At 37.3% G+C, this 22,924-nt stretch overlaps 1 protein-coding gene across 6 annotated transcripts in view; it reads left to right on the forward strand.

The window, feature by feature from the left end:
- The window catches only part of LOC108149906 (angiopoietin-2), a 269,820-nt gene that overhangs the window by 187,233 nt on the left and 59,663 nt on the right, over window positions 1-22,924 (forward strand). The window contains exon 8 of one of the 6 annotated variants that reach the window (XM_041709770.1): window positions 14,177-14,195. The exons of the other annotated variants lie outside the window; for them this stretch is intronic. Within the exon in view, the coding sequence (XP_041565704.1) occupies window positions 14,177-14,180 (4 nt within the window). The 3' untranslated portion in view covers window positions 14,181-14,195. Of the gene's footprint in view, window positions 1-14,176; window positions 14,196-22,924 lie in introns of those variants that run through there. 6 annotated transcript variants of the gene reach the window in all.

Consider the following 22,924-nt stretch of genomic DNA (forward strand, 5'->3'; position numbering starts at 1 on the left):
TATATTCGAGCTATTTAAAAAAAATCGATTTCCCTGCAGTTCTTTTTTTCCTGTCGTATGAAGAGAACGGATGAATATGGACGGAAAAAACTCACAACTCAGTGTGTGATTTTAATGCGGATTATGTTGTTGTGATTTGGCTTTCTTGCTGTTTTAATGTATATTATGTGTAAGTTAGATTATTGCAGTTTATTATACCCTTGCAGAGGGTTCTATAATGTAAGTCAGAAATTTGCACGCAGTGAAGGGGACATATCCGACCCCATAAAATATATTACAAATTTTTTTATTTTTGCTTTTCGCTGTTGGAAAGAAATTCCCAATAGGTTAAAAATAATTAAGAGAGTTTATATTTTTAAAACAAAATTATTGAAACGAATGAGATATAATAATAGGGAGAAAAACTAATTTGAGTTCCCTTATCAATTGATTGTTAAGTCCCCTAAAATTATTTGTAACATTCCCTAACTTTGTTTTCCTGTTTTGTCATATTATATTATAAAATCTTGTAATTTTCGTGACTAGCACAATTAATAATAAGTTTTAACTAATAGTGGTACTATTCAAAATAATTAATATTAATACATAAAATCTTGATCAGCACCACTAGGATAGCCTTGTCCGACCGACTGTCCGCCCGTCTGCACGTCCGTCTGTCCGTCCCTCTGTCCGACCCTCTGTCCGTCACTCTGTCCGTCCGTCTGATTCTACCCAAACTAGTCTCGCAGTTTTAAAGCTACCTGATGAAACTTTCACAAGTTGTCTTCCTATTGCTGGTGGTATATGAGTCGGAATGAGCCGGATCGGACGACTGTATCATATAGCTCCTAACATATACGAACAATCAGAAAAATTAATGAAAAATAAATGTATAGCCTTGTAGTTTTTGTAAATATTTTTGTATTCTTCTACAAATATAAATGGTTTAATATTTGAGAATAACAGTTTTAAATTTTATTAAAATCGGACGACTTAAACATAAGCGTCCCATAAAAATAATCTAAATATTAAACAAAATGTAACTTACCTTTTTTTAATTTTTTTAACAAATTTTTTAATAACACAAATACTCTAAAAATTCAGAATTACGCTTTTAATTTTATTATCTGCAGAAAACGATTTAATATAGCTGCCATACGAACGATCAAATAATTGAGCTGAAATTCATCATAACTTCTGTCGGTTCAAGCAGCCGCCGCAACAAATAAAGAACATTTATGTTAAATTCTTAATTTATTCGCGCTTATCTATCATTTATGTAATGTTCTTGATTTATCGGCGCTTTATCTGCATGAGAACTCGCTCTATAGCTTCTTCTCGTTGAGATTTTTGAGCTCAGCAGTCGGCTGATCTGTTTGCAAGTTTTAACCTCAATTACACACTCATAACGGCAACTTTGTCAGAGATATTTATCGGTCTAATTCTACGAATAAACTATATTATATCAATTGCTAAATTTCAAGTCGTCTTTGGTTTTTTCTTAGTTTTACAACAGCCAATGAAAAAGCTTATTAGCTTAACATTGGTGACCCCGACGTGATATTGTGCATTAACATTTCAAAGTGCAAGTCAGTGTGCATTTTTTAAAGCGCAAGACTGTCGCAATTTATAAAAGTGTAGAGCGGTTATTCCCTATTAAGTTCGGTACTGACTGTGATTGACGAGACTGGCGTTCATGTAAGGTTGGAGCTGATCGATGAAGTGCGAGAAATCTTTAAGAGAGTTCTGGAGGAACTTGTGGAAATGGACTGTGATGAGCTTGACAATGAATAAAGTGATGACATTTGATGACATGGTTGTGACTCTTAAGTCCTGTGTTCGATCGGAGATTTCAAAACGGGTCTCGCAGCTGCTGCCCCACTCGACGTTAGTTGAGGGAATTACTCCTGCTTATTTTGGAATGGAAACTACAGAGAAAATCGCAGGCTGCATTATTGTCCAGGTACTGCTTCAAAAACTGGATCCATCAAGTTAAGCCAAATGGGAAGAACTTTTGAAAGACCCGGAATTCGTGAAGTGGGAATCTATGGCATCAATTCTGGAGCAGTGTTGCAGGGTATTGGAGACGATGGATTTTGCCATGGCCACATAATAATAAGACAACTTATACTAGTAGATCCGCATTTGTTGCCACGAACCTTACTTCATGGTTTTTTTTTTTTGCAATGCTGCCGGGTATGCTATCTTTATTTGTCCGAATTTCAAAGACCTTTCTCCCGCCAATCATCTTCAAGAAGCAAAAAGACTGTCTCTCTGCATTAATTGTCTTAAAGTTCGGCATCATTGCCCAGTATTTCAGCAATGAGATTGAGCTTTAGCTCCTGCCACTGTGTTAGTAAAAAATCGTTACGGAATCTACGTTCCTTGCCGTGCGCTTCTCGATTCAGGCTCTCAAATTCATCTAATAACAGCCCGGTTTGCAAATAAGCTTCAAATTTGGAAGATTAAATCCCTAGCTTGTGACACTGTAGTAGGGGGCTCCAGTTTCTTGACGGATGGGTACTCTGTTAACATAACAATGCAGTCTCGAACTTCTGAGTTATCAGCCACCCTCACTGCTGTGGTTGTCACTAATATAACCAAGCGGCAGCCAAGCTTTACGTTGACAGCTGCAACTGGAATATTCCCCAGAACATACAACACGCTGGCACCAGGTTCCATACTTCACAGCGTGTGGATCTTTTAATTGGAGCAAGTCTATTCTACAATCTGCTCTGTGCTGGTCAAATCAAACTCCTGCCCGGATTACCTTTAATTCAGAAGACTCGTCTAATTCGACTAATTCGGTATTTGAGGCCAGAAGATAGCTTGTAATGCATTCTATGGAGGGATGGCGACTTGCGAGTGTTCAATCTAAACACTGTTACTTATGAAACAAAGCATCGTATTTAGCGGTGAGGGCCATGCATTAATTGTCAATAGATGAGCAGGCATTTTTTCCACTTGGAGCTAAGATTCTTAGTCGTGGGCTCTATGTAGATGCTTTTCAATCCGGCGCCAAGTCGGAGGAAATTGCTATCACCATTAGAGACCAGGTATCTCGAATTTTATCTAAAGGCAAATTCAAGCTCCGAAAATGGTTCACCAATGTTACAGCTGTTTAGGATGGGTTCCTCATGATAACAAAGAGTTCTATTTAATGTTTGATGATGGAACGGATTTTTCAAAACTCTCGGTCTTGCCTGGAATCCGAAGTCAGACCAGTTACTTCGTGGAGTCATCCGATTATTGTGACCATTATTGTTCACTTTCATGAAGGCACTGCATACTTCGTTCCCAATATTGGCCTATTGAGGGGAGGAAGACTGTCAGCAAGGCGTTAAACAAGTGCATAAGATGCTTTCGAGCAAAGCCTCGGTTAGAGGGGCACATTATGGCTGCCCTACCAAAGAAGCGACTTTATGGCATATGGCATAGACTTTTGTGGGCGATTTTTCTACAAGTCGGATGTTCGCAACTAGCCTCTAGTAAAGTTAGTTGTTTGCATCTTTACATGCTTTGCGGCAAAGACTGTTCATTGGAGCTGATCAAGGAGCTTACTACGGAGGCCTTTCTTTACGGGCTGAAGTGTTTCATATGCACCCGAAGAAGGCCGCGACAAATCTGTTCTGACAACGCTTCTAACTTTGTTGGCGCAAGAAGTTAGCTGCTTGAGCTGAGACTATTATTCTTTAGCAGCGACCCTCAAAAATCGACATTGGACACTTGCCTGGCGGAAACCATTGATTGGCGGCTTTTTCTTCCCAGGTACCCACCCTTTGGCGGCCTTTGAGAAGCTACTGTGAAGACGGCCAAGCACCACTTTTACAGAGCTGTTGGCCCGGCCGTATTAGCCTTTGACGAGCTTCGAACGCTTTTCGACTGTACTTAGTTCTAGACCCTTAGTATTAATTTCAGAGGATCCATCCGACCTGGACGTCTAACTCCAGCTAATTTTTTGAATGGTGGGCCGCCTTCATCATTCCTTGAGCCTCAACTTCAATCGTTTAGCTGGATGGCAGCGCGTTGCTTACTTGCAGCAGATTTTCTGGACCCGACGGAAGGAAGAATATATGACTTCGCTGCAAAGCGAGCCGTAAACAAGCTGTGTCTGTTACCCTTTAAGAATTCTGTTGAAACCCAGGCTTCCAACGGGGGGAGTATGTCGGGTCACGCAGCCGCCGCATCAAAAAATAGCATTTATGTTAATTTATCCGAGCTTTTTTGTCAAGAATGTAAAGTTCTTCTTTTATCCGCGCTATATCTGCCAAGCCGTTTGCAGCTTGCATGGGAGCTCGCTATTTTCGCTCTTCCGCTCTATCGCTTCTTCTCGTTATCGGTCTAATTCTAAGAATAAATTGTATTATACCAATTGCTAAATTTCAAGTCGTCTTTGGTTTTTTCTTAATTCTACAACAGCTAATGAAAACTTCAATGTCCTTTACCATATATCCCTATTATTCGAAATTTTGATGTTGTATAGAATATTTAATTTTTGTAATAGCCACAAGGGAATTCGGCTTGCAAAAAATTGCTTCCTTTCTTGTTTAGTGTAGGTATATAAAAGTGTTAACAAAGATTGTGATGGGAAAGATTACAACGATTCAACAACATATTTGGAGCCAATTGACCACTTATTAACGACTTTATTGCTGATTTATTATATATTCCCGAATTTTCGACTATCTCAGACAAGATTCTACATTTCAGTGATGAACTATCGCTGAAGACTGTTTAACCCATGTACACTATCTTGTAAACATTACTTCTAGCAATATGTAGAATACACTATGGAGAGCACGAAGGCATCATTCTTCGGCTCAACTGAACTGACGACTTGAAATCAGATCAGCAACAGTATTGCACGCGTTTTTGGCTTCACCATAGATTCGCCAGGGAACGTACAGATCAATAACGGTGTAGATGTGACTTGTTCAAAACTGATATTTGTTTTAATTTTTAGATATAAATAAATTTGTTAAATATGTATATAGGGTGCACAAAGCTCAGTGGATGTCAAAGAGAAACTGCAGAGTGAAATGAATAGCTTAATTGAGAAGAGAGACCGAAGTGAAGACCTCCGCGTCTACCCATTATCGCACTCTACTCACTCAAATATTTATTTTTCATTCCGTTCTATGCCGTTCCGTTCAATTTATCTTCTTCGGAGATGCATTTGTGTAACTTATGGCGGAAATCTTGTCCTTTGGATCATACCAATCCCGCTCCTTGATGATGGCTCCTCTTTCTATTATTGTTGACCACTTGTTGAATTCTTGACTACCTCGTGTCGGGGCGAGTTTGCACTTCTTGGTTGCTGTTTTGCTCACTCACTTCTATTTTGCAGGGTGTCACGGTCGTTCTTCGGTTCTTAGAGATTTGTCACTCGGTCACGTTCGCCATGTTAACAGCCAATTTAAGTTAACCAATTAGAGGTTCACAGTCACCATGTTAAAAACCAATTTAAGTTAACCAATTGGAGGTTCACAGATTTTCCAATTTGAAACACACAGTTAATATTTTATTATAATAGCTGATTATTGTGTTAATTGGTTCGCTGTCATATCTTGAGTGCTCGGCCTCTGTTCTAAGCTTAGCTTAGTTCTGCTGCTCAGTCGACGCTGCCGGCTTGACCGCCTTATGTTTTGTCTTTTGTTTATCTGCGAGAGCGGCGCTTACAGAGAGAGAGAGAGAGAGAGAGAGGGAAGTAATGTTATGTGCATACATGGATATAATTGTTGCAGTCGCCAACTGTGAGAATAAGCTGGCGCGACTTATCACTCGCTGATGGCGTGTGTGGTCAAATTACGTTTGCACTTGAAGAGTTTTGATCCTGCAGATTTGGCTAACAATGTTGCCGATGGTACAGTGTGCATTCTGTACGCATGCACACTACACATGAATGTGAGGAAAAAATTAAAGATAAATAAAAAACAAAGGGTTAGTATACTAAGTGTAGTCTATATACTAAATTCGTGAATGAATATATCAATTTAGGTATTATAGTCGAAGTGCAGAACGAGATACTAATAGCAAAAGATTTTGCGACATAATCTGGGTTCGTCCACGACTCCAAAAAGCTTAAATGATTAACATGGGAATGTGAAGTATTTGCGGACGTTGAAAAAATGTATCGTCAGCTGAAGTTTGATGATAATGATTAATATTAATTGTTAGCCGGATGCTCTTCCGCAACCGTCTTCGGGACAACTATAAAATAATAACCATAGATTAATAAATGCAAAAACTAATAGTTAAATGAAATAATTGAGAATGAATGTAACTATGGTAAACTCCTCACAAATACCTATGCTGGAGAGAGGCGATGGAGGCGAAAATGCCAGAGAAAGGCATCCAGGTCAAACTGTAAGCAACGGACCTTTGACCCCCGCAAAGCGTAGAGACCGTGAACTAAGGGCACCGTGCTAGTCCTTAGACCCTCACACGGCACGGACAACGAGGTCAGGTGGACTTGCACAAAGGAAAATCATCATCAAATCATCAAAATCAACCAACGGTAGTAGAGCGAGTGCGAGTATCCGAAATCAGATAGCAACTAAAATCAAGTGCCAAGTGTCCAAGGATTAAGACCGCAAAGTCGAGGCGCCGAATGGCAACAAGTCTACGAGGCTCAGGCTACAACGCTAACATCTAACTGTACTTGGTCGTGGTCGTCCACCGCGTGCCAGGTTCGCATAAAATCCTCGGTGGAGCCGTCACGATCTCGGACACCAGCGAGCAGTCAGTCAGCATCGTCACCGCAGAGGCCAACGAGGTGCGCGCCGCAGAGGACGAGGAGCAGGAACAGCAGTTTTTAGTTAAGGAGCTTGGGATAAAACTGTTACGATCCCAATAAACCCTTGCGTCACAGACAATCACTCCATATAATTTGATGGAGCCCACAACCTCTCTGAGCAAGGCAATAGAAATCAGGTCGTTACAATTGCAACAATCAATTTCAACTAATACCACAAAATATATCACATCGAATACCGAATGGAATTATTATCGATATTGTTTTTGTGGAGTGCAAACGCATTTTTGCTTTGCAGCTAAATACTTTTTGAAATGTCTATGGACAAGTCCTCTTTCCTAGCAATAGATTTTGTTTTTCGCAGAGTCAAGGCTCTAACGTTCTTACGAAAACAAGGAAACAGTCAACAACAGTCAGCGATCGCAATTTTTTACGTGCATAATACCGCTAGCTCAATTTTGAACATATTTCCAAAAGAATTAATAATAAAAAATATTAAAAAACAATCATTTTCTAACTGGTATTCGAACCGGATACCGCAGTCAACATAAGCAACTGTACCTGGTTTTTCAGAATCTGATTCCAATGTTGGCATGTAAGGGCGGTGACTGGTGACCAATAGAAAATGAGGGACACGCTAAAAAGTTTCTTAAACAAATGTAGCAAGCTTTATCCTTCTTCTTTTTTTCTTGAGCCCTCCCACAGTAACACGTTATTCCAGCTCCCGAAGCCATAGCCGACGACGATGAGGACTGAATTTTACGAATTTGCTATCGGAATTTCGGTGCTATCGGACATGGATTCAGATGCTCAGCACATCAACGCTCCTAAAACTGTCTGTAACCGTACGAACAAAACCTGTTTAACCAATGCCAGAAGTACCCTGTCAAGCAGCATCGGCAACCACAACAGCAACAACAACAACAACTTCCACAGCAACAACTACATCAGCAGCAACGGCTACAGCAATTACTATTTAGTAAGTAGTAAGTAGTTCAGTAATGAAACATCACTATCTCACAAACCATCCCCAACTATGTTCAATAATTGTGAAAATCTAACCGGACTTATCAGATCCACTGATAAGATTCTGTTCCGACGAAATATAACTAAAAAGGTTACACAGGCAACTACGTTTTCATCTTAGCTGCAGATTCATATGCATACAGACACATTCTAAACTCGCTCCCCATAAGCAACCACTGCACTCCTGGCAGCCACCACCCACAACTTCACCTCTCCACTCGTTTAATGCCATCAATGTAAGTCTTTTAATAATACCACGAGCAAATTGGACAATTGTGTAATCTGTGGACCATAAAGCTGTCATTCACCAGCAGGCCGTAAATCGACCCAAAAAACTTCATCGCTTCGAAATGCCCTGCACTAACATTAATCTGTGCGTTCCTAGGCGAACGTCACCGATGGATGTCTCCAGTTCCAAAAGCAGTCAACACCAGCAGCAGAAACATTTGGCGTCCCACTAGAAAGAATGAGCCGAAAGCCAAAGCAGAGACACATCCCAGGCGACAAAAACATCCACAACTCCAATAACAGCCGCGGCAGCAACTTTAGCAGCATCAGTCATACCAGCATCAGCAACAGAGGTACTTCCAAAACGAACACCACTTGCAGCGACTACAGCGAAATAACCTGCGATCTGATGGAAAACTGCCAGTCCTTGTAGCTCACTTTGACGTTTGATATTTGAGATAATGATGTCTATTACTGTATTTTACCACAAATGGCACTACTAATGTCCACAATGGACCTAATTTTGATGGCCAGAGACTAAAATGCTCACTATCAATTTTGGGGCTCAGGAAACCCTACAGCTAGGAAGAGATCTATTATATAATATCCGTAAAGTTAATGCACGCCACCAGAAATCGATTTTGCTGTATACGATGGAACTTTCTCTGCGTTTCAAGCCATCTCAGAAATCATTAAACTTGTTTCTGAGCATATCCCCTTTGTTATTGAACTCACAAGCTCCTCTGCAGGTCACATGTTCTTTCCACGAAAGACAAACGTTCCAAGGTTTCAAGCAGACATCATCCAGCTTTGGTCTAAATATTAATTCGATCGGATAAAAATAAACGAAGATGGTTATTTAATAAATATTTATTCACTAGTGTTACTGTACTAGTGCTTACAACAACGGTTTCCCCAAAACTTACGTTTTTAAAGTCGTTGCCCATCATAAATTTAAAACTACTGCCCCGATACTTTTACAACTTTATTTCTTTCGATTAGCGTAGAGGGAGCGTCGTTGAGGTTTATTTTCATTTATTTTTTTTATTTTTTTTGCAAAACAAAATTTTAAAATAAAAAATTATTTGATTATTTTCGGTAATAACAGAGTTTGATTATTAAACTGCAAAAATTCCCAAAAAATTAAAAAAATTTAATTTTGAAAAACCAGAGACCACGGTTATCCAGCGATATAATTTTGATTTTAAGATTTTTATTAAGTAGCGAGCTATGATTCAATTCAACTTTTTCCGGGACGCTCCAGATTCTCTTTGAAAATATAAAAGAATTGAATAAAATTACAGGAATTAACTTTACTCCCCCTTAAAAGATGAGAACAGTCATCCAGGCAAATAGGAAAAGTGGAGAAGGTCAAAGGCAAAGATGAGAAGGATTGAGTGGTATAATTTGACATACAAGACACATTTATAACTAGACCCATTACAAAATTTTATAATCAATACGAAATAAAGATGAAGAAACAAAACCCAAATGACAAACAAAATGTATATTGTAACTTTGCCTTGTAATGCCTTTCAATTGTTCGTATTATGTTAATTTTCTAACGAAGCTTAAGTTGATCAGACAAGTATGCGATAGAGAAAATAAATAAGGTCTTGACTATATCTAGACCCAACTGGTGACGTAAAATGGTGTCTCTTATTGTTTCGTGAGTTTTGAATCAGTGCATTATGAAAGCTGCAAGAGGAGCAACATGTGCTTACCGATTTTTTTACATTGTGGATGGAGCTCATGCTAAAATTTAAAAAAGGTCACAACGTAATCCCCAAAAAGCTTTAACTCACACACAGATTTAAAACGAAGCATTGTTGTCGTCGATATACTTTAATGCACTGTTCAACTTGACTTTAACAAAAAATGTAGACAAAACATATTTTATATATATATAACTTAATTAACTTAATTAATCAATTAACTCTCTCTTACGGCCAAAAAAGTTAGGAATTCTTTGACCTGTGACATTATTAGGAATTTAAAATTTAAGACTAAGTAATTCATTTTACTATTTATAAATAAATTTTTAATTCAACAACCGCTTTGAGTAACAGGTCTCCCTTTTTGGCTTAGCGGTCAATTAATAATCATTTCAACTGCAGTTTTTTCTAGTTTTATGCACATTATATTATTATAATTCCTAGTTCACCGTCCCGAAAGTCAAACGGTATCAACCTTTTACCATTAGCCAAAACTACAGCTGCACAAGTGCATTAGTACTGGAAAAGTACACTCGTTATTTTCAATCCCTTTAGCCTTTTTAGTTTTGCAGTGAGTGAAAAATTAACCGCCTGTGTGTATAGATGCAAATCGCGCTAGTTAGAATTCGTTAAAAACCATACAGTCCACACTCATATTATTCAGACCTATAATAAATTTTTTTTCTTCTTGGGGGTTTTTTTTTTTTTTTAAAAAAAAATTTTTTTTTAATAAAAAAAAAAAAAAAAAAAAAAAAAAAAAAAAAAAAAAAAAAAAAAACAAAAAAAAAAAAAAATTTAAATATTTAAAAAAAAAAAAAAAAAAAAAAAAAAAAGGTAAAAATTAAAATTTTAAATTTTAAATTTTATGTACCTTACAGGAAAAATTTCATTGTTCATCTAAAAAGAACAAGCTTCAGTTCCAAAAAATTCCCCCCCCCAATTTTTTTTAAAAAAAAAAAAAAAAAAAAATAAAATATATTACCCCGGGAATTTAAAAAAAAAAAAAAAAAAATTAAAAAAAAAAAAAAATAAAAAAAAAAAAAAATTAAATAAAAAAAAAATTATTAAAAAAAAAAAATAAAAAAAAAAAAAAAAAAAAAAAAAAAAAAAAAAAAAAAAAAAAAAAAAAAAAAAACCCTTATCCCACCCACAAAAAAAGAGTAGTTTAAACCCACCACGAGAAAGGCAGGAAAAGGGACGAAAAAAGGGGTTTAATTTATACATTGCTCTCAAAATAGGACCCTGAATTGAAGAAAGCTTGGGATAATTCCAATGCATCTGTTTCGACCAAGCGCACTTACATAAGGCCATGAAAGACCATTTCATAGAAACGAAAGAATTCACCTCTTACCACTCTTGGCACTCAGAACCATATATAAGGGGACTGTAGATCAAGAAGAAAAAGAACAACTTTGAACTGTGAAATATCCGAGTGATAGTGATCCTTACAGGTCCCTTACTGGTTTTTCTCAGGACCTTGCGAAAATCTAAAGGCTTATTCGAGTGTATACCTAAAAATGGTTAATTCATCTTTGATCCAGAGTGTTAACTTCAACAACGACTGCAAACTTACAAATATAATAAAATAATACGTCGCCAAGAGCAGAAAAATTCAACACATAATTTAGATTCAACAAGAAAGGAAGTCAAATTTGGCAAGCCGAATTTCATATACCTTTGCAGCTATTGCAAAAATTAAATATTCTTGAAACATTAAAATTATCATTTACTTGCGTATATGTTTAAAAATATTGAAGCTTAAATGATTTGCAGCCTAATTATTCGTTCCTATGGCAGCTATATGATATCGTTTTCCGATTTTAATAACATTAAAAGCGTAATTCTAAACTGTCAAATTATTAATAAGTCAAAACGAATTTTTTAAAAAAATTACAAATAGGAAAAGTTAGATATCAAAAAAAAAAATTTTATATCTTTTTATTGATTCCATGGGAGCTATATGATATAGTCGTCCGATTTTGATGAAATTAAAACCGGTTTTCTGAAATATTTAACCATTAAAATAAATTAGAAAACAGCAAAGTTATAATTTTTTTTATTTTGTTTTCCGATTGTTCCTATGGGAGCTATATGCTATAGTCGTCTGATCCGGCTCATTCCGACTTATTTACTACCTGCAATAGAAACACAATTTTTGGGAAAGTTTCATGCAGATAGCTTTAAAACTGAGAGACTAGTTTGCGTAGAAACGGACGGACAGACGAACGGACGGACAGACGAACGGACGGACAGGCGGACATGGCTAGATCGACTCTCCTAGTGATGCTAATCAAGAATGTATTTAGTTTATAGGGTCGTTTGATTACGATTCTCTAAAAATGCCGCTTATTTGTAGGACAATCATAAAACAATAAGGAAATTTAAAGTGCTTAATAACAAACCAAGTAAACCAAAACAAAAATAAATAAATATATATTTTATTTAATAATAATCAAATAATCAAGTTATATTTAGATATGTGCATTTAAAAAATCAAATCTACCATTATACCACTTTTTTATAAATTTAAAAGCATATGTAGACTTAAATCATTAATGATATTTTTTTTGTATTTTCTTTAAAAGAAAAAAAGAATATTAAAATTTTGTTTACAGTGCACCGGGTCACGTGCGATTGTAGCTGTGAGCGCGTGTGAATCTTATGTCTACTATTTTCAATCATTAGTTTCTAGATCAGACACTATTGTTTGTTCAAGTCAGGGGCTGTGCAACCTTATTGCAGGTCTCGAACTGGAATCAGCGAGCGGCGTCCCAAATCATAAGAATCGCAGATGTAATGCACAAATAAAGTGGGCCTACCGATCGCCAGCGTGGATCGTCAGCGTGGCTTGGTCTTGACGAGATTAAGTTTTACGGTTGAGGCACAGTTCATACGGTGCTAGTGGAGTGATGTCGACAGCCGGGGGTTAAGCTTGCGCTTTCGATCCCACTTGCACTTTAAAGCTTATCTACATTGGGATGCAGCAACCTCACAGCAATAGATCTTTCGACTTAAGAACCGCAAAAACATTTAAGTGAACTTTTACCCTGCTGTTTCAAATCATTGTCTCCCAAACTTTTTGGTTGCGGTATATCTTGAGCACTGGGGATCAGAAGCACCTTTAAGACCTGTTGATATACTGCTATTCTATACGCGCTTAATGAATTTAGAGTGCGCCTCAGTAAAATTGAATAAAAGCCTTTAGCAGCAAGAAGTAATCCTTAAATGTAAATATCAAGACGGCTGTAATGATTGCCCAGATCAGTGGTTGCACAACTATACAAAAATTCATTTAAATACCCTTTATCGGTGCAAAGCTGTCACGAAGACCATACATATGTTACATATTTTTCTAGTTTAAACTTTATAATCTGAAATAAGAGCATTATTTACAGCAACCCTTACGCACTCCATGGCTAGTGAAATATTTTCTCAACATAATGTATAATTTCTTAATAACTAGAAAAACTTGTCACCGAGTGAAATACGACCGTATACCTGAATCTAAAACGTTGATTAATTTGTTGTGTAATATTGGCAAATTTAAACGATACTGTGGCCCCTACGGCGTTAGTCGGATTCCATTGGCACATTAATCGCATTTAGTCTAATGCGCATTTATTAACACAGGTAATCCCATAAAGCTAAATGTCGCATTTAAAATAAATATGATAATTAAAAAATTATTCGCACCGAACGTTTTTAGAAAAAATACCGGAAAATACCGATGTTTAACGATATTTTGTGCGTGCCACCACTACAACAGCTGTTTTTTATATGCAAGGTTGGCGCAATTTTTGATTTCTTTTGAATAAACAATATATTTTGTATAAAAATTACTGAAAACAAGAGCGCACGCTGCAAATTTTGCTCTCAGTACCATAATGCATTACTGCTGGATCTCTGGCAGGAAATAACTCCCACATATACGGGGTTCCTAGCCCTTTTTAGAAACTGTAGTGGTCTCCATTTGCAAACCCGTCAAACAACACCATCAGCTTCTGTTCCTTGTCGTCCAAGTTGGCAAATGCTTTGGTCGCATTATGGACGTCCTGCTGAGCATTAAAGAGTTGAGTAAACTCACTCATATTTATTATTATAATTAATTAAATTCGCTTGGAATTGCCAAAATTCAAAAGTAAACAAACCCAGATCAGCTGTTCATGCCACTCACATGTCGGAGTAGCGGAAGCTAAATGCTAATGCGTCAATGGACTCAGGCATATTAAAAATCAGGCTATTAGGCGTTAGTCAATCTCTGCCGCAGTTCTGCCGCTGCTCGGTCGCTGTTCGGCCGCAGCTCTGCCGGTAATCGCTGATGTAGAGAGACAGAACAAAAGATCTGTTAGCGGGGGGTGGGGGTGCTGCAAATTGTTATCTTCTGGTGTTGGCTATGCAGCTCGACTTATAGTCGGGGAACTCGAATATAGCGTTCTTTCTTGTTTTCATCTGATATCGAAATTTCTTTCAGCAGCTAGTTCCTGTCATCAAGTTCTTACCATCTTTTGCAGAACAAGGTAGGACAACTCTATTGTCATCTAGCGATACCTTATCTAAATTTATTTTATCGGGTTTTATAAGCTTTCAAAAACGGTGATTTTTGGGCTGTACGTGTCTGTAAGGCATTTGTTAAGTGCTATTTGAAGATGTTAACAAAAACAACGGGGGTCTATTAGTCGAAAAATACCCATATTTCGCAGACAGTAAGCCGTATAAAATCGGTTAACTGGCAGATTGTTGAAGTAAATAGCTTGTGAGAATTTTGAACGTTCGATTTCCAAGATAAAGTGATAAGGTTATTTACAATTTTTAGGCTTGTATTTTTTAAGAATTAATTTAAGTTGTCGGAACTTCAGTTTCAGCAATGTATTCAAACTTTGTCGAGCTCTTTCATCTATGTAAGGAAACATGTCCTTATAATATGTATGGAAAAATTGATGAATGACATATTTCTACTGCAATCAGCTATCGTTGACCAAAATCGGTAAAGCAGAACTGAAAAAAAAGTTGAGTGTCATTTTTTTTATTAAGGGATTCGTTTTGAACCTAAAAATTAAGTTTTGATCTCTGGAGGATTCCATCGACTTAAATTTGTAAACCAGGGTTACTTATGAAGAAACGCCGCAAGTTTGAGTGGACCGAGAGTGCACGAGCGGTATTTGAGCTGTTTAAAGCAAAGATGTGCGAAGCACACAAAGCATACATGTCAAGAAAACTGAATCGTTTTCAGTGTAGTAAGTCGGTTACTGTATTAAAATGCTTAGCTGCCGTGGCCTGTGTAAAGAAGTTTAGAACGAAAGAATTCTCTATAATCACAGATCACTCGTCTTTGAAAAGGTTAATGTCCCAAACAGATTTAAGCTCAAGAGTAGCAAGGTGGTCATTAAAACTTCAAGATTATTCGTTCAACGTGTTTCATCGAAACGGATAGCATAACATAGTTTCGGATGCCCTTTCCAGGGTGATTACGGAAACTTACCAGCTATCCATCTAGAAAACCTATTTGACGTGGAATCTGAACCCTTTTATTCAGCAGAGTATCAGGCGTTTTACTATATAATATGTAAAAACTCCTCGAAAATTTTAAGGATTATCAAATAATATAGTTCATCCAATCCAAAGTCGGAAAATATTTCTAATTTTTGCATATTTTATTTCTAGAAAAGAAAGTAGGAAACATTCATTTTAACATACATTAAAAAATATTAGGGGTCTAAGATTTATCAACTTTTAAAAATGCCATCTTTTGGTACTCTAGCTTCCAATATTAGTAAAATAATCGTACCAACAAAAATTACTATTTTTTTCAATTCTTTATTCTTTGCATCTGCATCATTAAAAGTTTAAAAAACAACTATTTATATTTTAAATATTTAAAATACTTTCTGATGACATCAAACGGTTAATTAGTGTTTGCAATATTATATGTTTTGCGCATGTATTTTATGAGTATATGAAGATGCAGCATACTTTTGGTCTTCAGTGGGCTGCATAATACATTCAAAACTGCCTCTCATTCAAATTAAGTTCATACTTAAAACCGCGATTCTCGAAAAGTAAAGCAAAACCGCATGAAATCGGCCGGTGATTCTGGTAATTAATTAATCAAATAGCTTATTTTTAAATGAATCACTTCATATCCAGAGGATACACGAAAGTAATTCTAAATCAAAGTATCCTATTGCGACAAAAATCATAATTTTTTTTGAAGTTTATGTAGATTTTTTATAAACAAGTAAGAAATCCATTAACATTTTAATTATTTTGAATGACTTCCCATGAACTTCGAATAAGCTCATCACTTTTCACATTTTTTTTATTCAATTTTGCATGAAATATGAAAAAAAAATCCATTCAGTTAAATTCTTTAAAATGTTGGCATAAATTAGCTTAATGTATATTAAATAATTATACCCTTGCTGAGGTTATTATTATATCAGTCAGAAGTTTGCAACTCAGTGAAGGAGACATCTCCGACCCTATAAAGTATATATATTCTAGATCAGCATTACTAGGCGAGTCGATCTAGCCATGTCCGTCTGTCCGTCTGTCCGTCCGTTTCTACGCAAACTAGTCTCTCAGTTTTAAAGCTATCTGCATGAAACTTTCCCAAAAGTTGTCTTTCTATTGCAGGTAGTATATAAGTCGGAACGAGCCGGATCGGACGACTATAGCATATAGCTCCCATAGGAACAATCGGAAAAATAAATGAAAAAAAATTATAACTTTGCTGTTTTTTAATTTTTTGTTTAGTTCTTCGACATTTAGTAATGGTTAAATATTTCCGATTTACGGTTTAAATTTCATCAAAATCGGACGACTATAGCATATAGCTCCCATGGGAACAATCGGAAAGATAAATGAAAACAAATTATAACTTTTCTGTTTTTTAATTTTTTGTTTAGTTCTTCGACATATATCAATGTTTAATTATTTCAGAAATATGGTTTAAATTTTATCAAAATCGGACGTCTGTATCATATAGCTCCCATAGAAATAATAAAAATATATAAAATAACTATCAAATAATTGAACTGCAAATCATCATAGTTTCAAAGTTTTTAAACATATACGCAAGTAAATCATAATTTTAATGTTTTCAAAAATATTTAATTCTTGCAATAGCTGCGAGGGTATATGAACTTCGGTTTGCCGAAGTTTGCTTTCTTTCTTGTTTTATTATTAATTTTTTTTTTTAATTTTCTAAAAAAACCGACTTTTGGGCAAAATATATAAAAAGAAAAGTCATAAAAAATAATAGAGTTAAGTTACATTTGTTAGCTCTATTCGAGCTTTTGTGTGATGTCACACGAAGCTGTATGCTGCCATACACACGAAGTTGTATACTAGCAGTCAGTCGAATAAAACACATGAAGTAAAATGGTTGGGCAAGTATTTTTTACTACCTCATTTATTTGGAGGCCTCAACCATGACAGGACACCCCAAGGGAAAATCCTTATTCTTTTGGACTCTGCTCATAGCATCGGAGAAATTCGTGAATACGTTGTTGGAACCGTATTCAGTCAAACTGTAATGCCTCGTTTGTCGTCAAACTACGTAACACTGCGCTTTTTGGACTTTGACTGGACTGCGCTATTCTGAATTTATTAAATCAGACCCCGTTGGCTTACTTGTATGTATGCGATAACGTTAAAGGAAGTGAATGCGAAATAAAAAACAGTTACCACTCAATCTGATTTCTATCATACATTTGCTACTCGTGTTCTATCAGTGAGTTAAGGCATTTAGTTTAGTTGTTGGTATTGGTTTGAGTTATTTTGCAAAATGAGCCCACCGACAACTGATGACCAATTTGTTACTCTGAGGCAGTAGCGAACAATTCTTACTCGGCACTTTAAAAATACAAAACGTAAGGTAGAGGAAGAATCGTCGACTACAAAGTCGAATGTCGATTACAAATTTTTGGGTCAAATTTTAAGCAGGCTGTTAACATACAGGCAAAAATTGAAAAATTGAATCCAGGTGATGATGGTCGGAGTGAACTAGAAAAAAAAATTATCACTGTTAAATCGCGAATTCTAAAGTGCATTAATGAGAAGCAGCACCAACGCTCTGAAGATTTAAGTATTTGTAATGCTACTCTAAATAGTATTGCTCATCAAAATCGACTTCCAGCGCTTAAACTCCCAAACTTTAGTGGAAATAACTGTTTATAATCGCTTTATAGCTGCCTTTACGAATTTAGTGCATGATGACGGCTCGTTGTCAGTAACTGATAAGTTTAATTATTTGTCGAGCTGCCTCTCAGGCGCAGCACTTAAAGTTGTTGAGTCATTTCAAGTAACGGAGGAAAACTATCAGTTATCATCCACCATGTTTTATCGAAAGTAGATAAAGAAACTAAACTTACTTTTGACAGTACACAGGGTTATACATTTTTACCAACATTGGATCAATGTCACAGCTCTCTCAGCCGACATTGCCAATTTTTGGAATGCAGCTCTCGAAATACATCTACTGAATTACCAAAGGAAAGCAGATCAGCTTCCAACTGGCGGAAACCATCTGGATCGTATGTAACTACTCAAGCTGCCAACAATTGCCCACGCTGCAGAGGCATTGATCACTCACTTGGAATGTGTCCATCATACCTAGCTCTGTCAGTGGAGGATTGCTTCAACATTGTAAAAGACTTCGTCTGAATTGTTTGCGACATGGGCACATGGTAGCAAAGTGTAATTCAAAATCATGATGCAGAATGTGTTATAGCGCTCACCATACTAGCTTACATAAGGGTCAAAATACCTCAGAGTCATTTTCTCAGCAGCAACCAGCGGTTGCTGATCGCTTGATCACATTGATCACTTTTGCCAACTGTTGTATTTTTCACTAAAGACAAATATGGAATCTTTCAACCTGCTCGTTCCCTACTGGACTCCTGTTCTGAAGTGGATTTTATTACGAAGGATCTTGCCAAACGCTTTCAGTTAAAACTGCATCGAACTCAACAGGAAATCTTAGGAATTTCCGATGCTAAAACTGCTACAAAATATTCAGTTACTCACTCGTCACGGCTAGAATAACTGTTGCAAAGGTTTTGGGAAGTTGAAGAGCTTAAAACATTGCACAATAAACAAACAAAAGATAAAGCCCACCCACAAGTCTTGAAATTCACTCAATTTTGCTAGGCGTCGTTATCTTTAACTAGAAGCTATATTAAATCGATACCCTTCACTAAAGAAGTCGTTACAACTGGCAATATGGAACTCAAGCCATGAAAAGTGGAGAAAAGAAAACGAAGAAGTTAAAATATAGGTCGACGATGAGGAGATATCGAAGGCCCTCGGTATTGCTTGGAAAACCCGTATGGGATCCTTTTGTTTTCGGTATGCTCTATAGTATCAGTGGTGGCCAGATCTTACGCTCCGCTTGGCATTCTGAGCCCAATTATCATCAGATGTAAGATTTTAGAGCAAGAACTGCATCTTTAACGCCTAGGCTGGGATGATCCAATTACACTTACAACCAGTTGGAGACAAATTGAATCGGATTTTTCCCAATTAAACACGATTGAAATTCAACGCTACGTATGCTAGCGGCCCATTCTTAATTCATGAATTTGCCGATGCATCACAACGAGCGTATGGATATTGTTTGTACATACGCTCTAGTGCGAGCCACAGTCGATTTCAATCCACCCTATTAATAGCCAAGTCCAAGGTAGCATCCATCAAGACAGTATCTCTTCCAAGGTTGGAGTTGTGCGCTGTATTTTAACTGTGTAAAAGCATTTATTTTGTCCACTTCCCATAAATATTGTTTTCTGAACAGACTCTAGTATTGTCTCCCAGTGGATGGGTATGCAGTCTTTCACATTGAACTGCTTCGTTGGCCGAGCTGCAAACAAAATCTCTTGGAATAGTTTGGAGTTATGTCGCGAGCAAGGACAACCCTGCTGACATTGTTTCGCGCGGATGAAAGGCAATTGATCATTCTCAAACATTTTGGTTCAATGGACCAAATTTTCTTATATCAGAAGAGTTTAAATATTCCAAACCCATATTCACCACAACAATATATAAAGAATCGCTAGAACTTCGCAAGTAATGGTAGTATGGAAGCGTAGCAATAGTGAAACGCTAATTGATAAGTTGATGGATCGAGTTTCATCATTTAATGAAATATTGAGTGTATTTTCTTACGTGCTGCGAATTTTTAATCGCACATCTCCCGAGCGAAAATTAAGAATTAGTAATGTCAAAGCTCTATCACCTCTTAAAATACAAGAAACCTTTCTTAGTTTCGCCTTTTTGATCTAACGGCAAGAATATTGTAAAGAAATAGCAGCATTAGAAGCTAACAACATTTTTAGCCCCGAATTCCAAAGATTAACTCCATTTCTTTCGAAAACAGGAACACAAACTGGAACTTTCAAGCTAATTCGCGTTAGACGACGTCTATCAGAGGCACCAATTAGCGTCAAAGCAAGGTTTCCTCCTAAAAATCATAGATTTACGTGGCTTTTTGCAGAACATTTACACAGGAAGTATATGCACGCTGCGCCTAAGTCTTTAATTGGAATTGTTAGACTAGATGTCTGGATTATTGATGCCCGAAAGTTACTTCGCCAAGTAGTTCGAAAGTGTGTGCATTGCTTTCACTACAAGCCAAAACTGTTGACGCAAATTATGGGCTCTATTCCTTCTGATCGCTTTCTTGACCGACGTCCTTTTTCATATCTGGCGTAGATTTATGAGGACCGTATATAACATACGTGGCACTGTTCGTCTGCTTTGCGACAAAAGCAGTCCAACCTGAATTTATATCTGATTTATCAACAAACACATTTCCTCTCTACCTAAAACAATTTGTTGCTCGTCTTGGAAAACCAACGCGATTATATTGCGATAACGCACCGAATTTCGTTGACACAAAAATCCAGATAGATCGCTTCAAGAATGAATTTTTTAATGAAGCCTCAATAATTAAAATTGAACGCTTTTGCTCGGAAATGGGATGCGAATTCGCTTTTATTCCACCTCGAGTCCCACATCTTGGTAGTTTATGGAAGCTGCCGTAAAATTTATGAAAATTTTGCTTATTAAAAACGCAACAGAATCAAATTTAACCTTCGAGGAGTTACAAACCGTCGTAATAACGTTGAACCAATTTTGAACTCTAGACCCCTCACTGCATTACCCGAAGACCCAAATGATGGTGAAGCCATTACGCCAGCTAATTTTTTAATAGGCTCCTCTTTACAAGCACTCCCAGAGCAAAATGTGGCAGAAAGAAAGATGTCAACCTTAACACAATTTCAGAGAATCACCTTTTTGAAGCAGCGGATGTGGGATCTTTGTCGCCAGGACTACTTGCATGAGCTTTAACTCCGATCAAAGTGGCTGAAACTGGAAGTAGTTGTGCCAGTTGGACAATTAGTCATGGTTCATGAAGACAATTTGCCTCCCCAGCACTGGAAGCTGGCTCGGATCGTTTCCGGGATCCGTGGCCACGACAGTCGAGTTAAGAACCAATAAAGGAGCTTTCCGTCGCCCAATCCACAACGCGTTGAATATGTCGAATGTAAGCACTGTCTTATATCTAATGTAAATTTATCGCTAAACATGTTGATAAGAATTCACAAAAAGTTGTATGCTGTCATGCACACGAAGTTGTATGCTAGCAGTCAGTCGAATAAAACACATGAAGTAAATTGGTTGGACAACTATCTATTACTATCTCCTTAATTTTGGGCGCCCGTTCACGTTGAGGGCAAGCTGGTTGGGATCCCTGGTGTTTTTCCACTTAAGCGTCACCTGCGCGGAGAGTTTTTATAACAGATAAAACTAATGTTAAGCACTATCAACTGATTGTTTAAAAAAGTATATAAAATAGTGTTTAAATTGGTAGTGTCTTCTCATTAACGTTCTCGGATTAATACTCAGAACGGCACCTTGTTATGAATGTTATAAACAAAAGCATGAAAATACACCCAGTGCGGTTAGATTCCCGCTGGAGATCAGTGCATACCTGCGTTGCGTGGGTTAAACTAGGTATAATCGACGGATGGGAAAAACACCACCCCTCGTTCCGTGGATGGCTTGTGCGACCGAAGACGCCCATATTTAAAGCTGCGATCGTTTTTTAGTACCTACTAGAGCAGACACTATTGCTTATTCATGTTCTTAGCAACCTCTGTGCTTCGCAAGTGAGTGCGTCAGGGCGGAGCCCCAATTCATAAGAATCGCTGATGTAAGGCAAGCGCGATATCATTATCGCCGGCTAACCAAATTGTGTTTTTCTTCTGCTCCCCAAGTTTTATTTATTTTTCGGATAAATCTTGAAAACCGTCTAGCAAGATAATAATCAAAAATTAATTAAAGCACGCACGAATACAAATTGTTTTTTTGACTAAATACAACAAAAACTCTTTTAAAAGTTAAATTAAAATCTCTCACTCAAGCAGCTGAAAGAAGAAAAGGGAGCACAAAACATAATTGACGCCGGCCCAACCATTTACCACAACCGACACATACACTTATTCAATAAAAAATAAGAAAAGAAAAAAGAAACCGAAAACGTGTTTCTGCCTGTTGGAGTGCGCTTAAAAGAAATCTCGGGCTCTAAGCGCGGGCGCCCCTCTGAGGCCGTCCCAACATCACCTCACCTGTGCTTATTGCAGCAGCCGCTTCGATGAACAAGCCCAGCTGAGCAAGTCCACCATCCGCAAAGTCGAGGAGAGTTTGCTTGAGGTGCTGCAAGAATGGCTCTTTGGTGTCACTACGGAGATAAAGCACGTTGCACCTAGAGCGGCAAGAAGTGGAGCTCGGCTCCCTGAAATCCCATTTTTGTGGTCCGAAAACCGCAAAATTCCCTGGTCGACCCTAAATTAATTTGGAAACTACGAAGGATACCGTCGAACAAAAAACATACAGCTGAGCATTAACCTGTTGGGCTTTGACTCTCCGGCCGCTCTCTATGTGAACGAGCAGCTTTCGCGAGATAATTTTCTTATCTTCAAAGAAGCCATGCATTTGAAGAAGCAGAAATCTCTTGCTGCTGTATTTACACCGTGGGACTGTGCACGTGAAGTGCATTACATGCATTATTCCGAATCTTGATGAGCTCTCAGCGCTTTCAACCGTTGAGTCAGCTCTCTCCCTTTCTGGATCCTGCGCACCGCTTGGCGAAGGTACCCTTCGCGTTGCGAAAAAAAAACTTTCATCAATAACATCTCATATGCAGACTACCTCTTTAATC

Source organism: Drosophila elegans, unplaced genomic scaffold, assembly GCF_018152505.1.
Source record: "Drosophila elegans isolate 14027-0461.03 unplaced genomic scaffold, ASM1815250v1 contig_492, whole genome shotgun sequence".
Taxonomy (NCBI): domain Eukaryota; kingdom Metazoa; phylum Arthropoda; class Insecta; order Diptera; family Drosophilidae; genus Drosophila; species Drosophila elegans.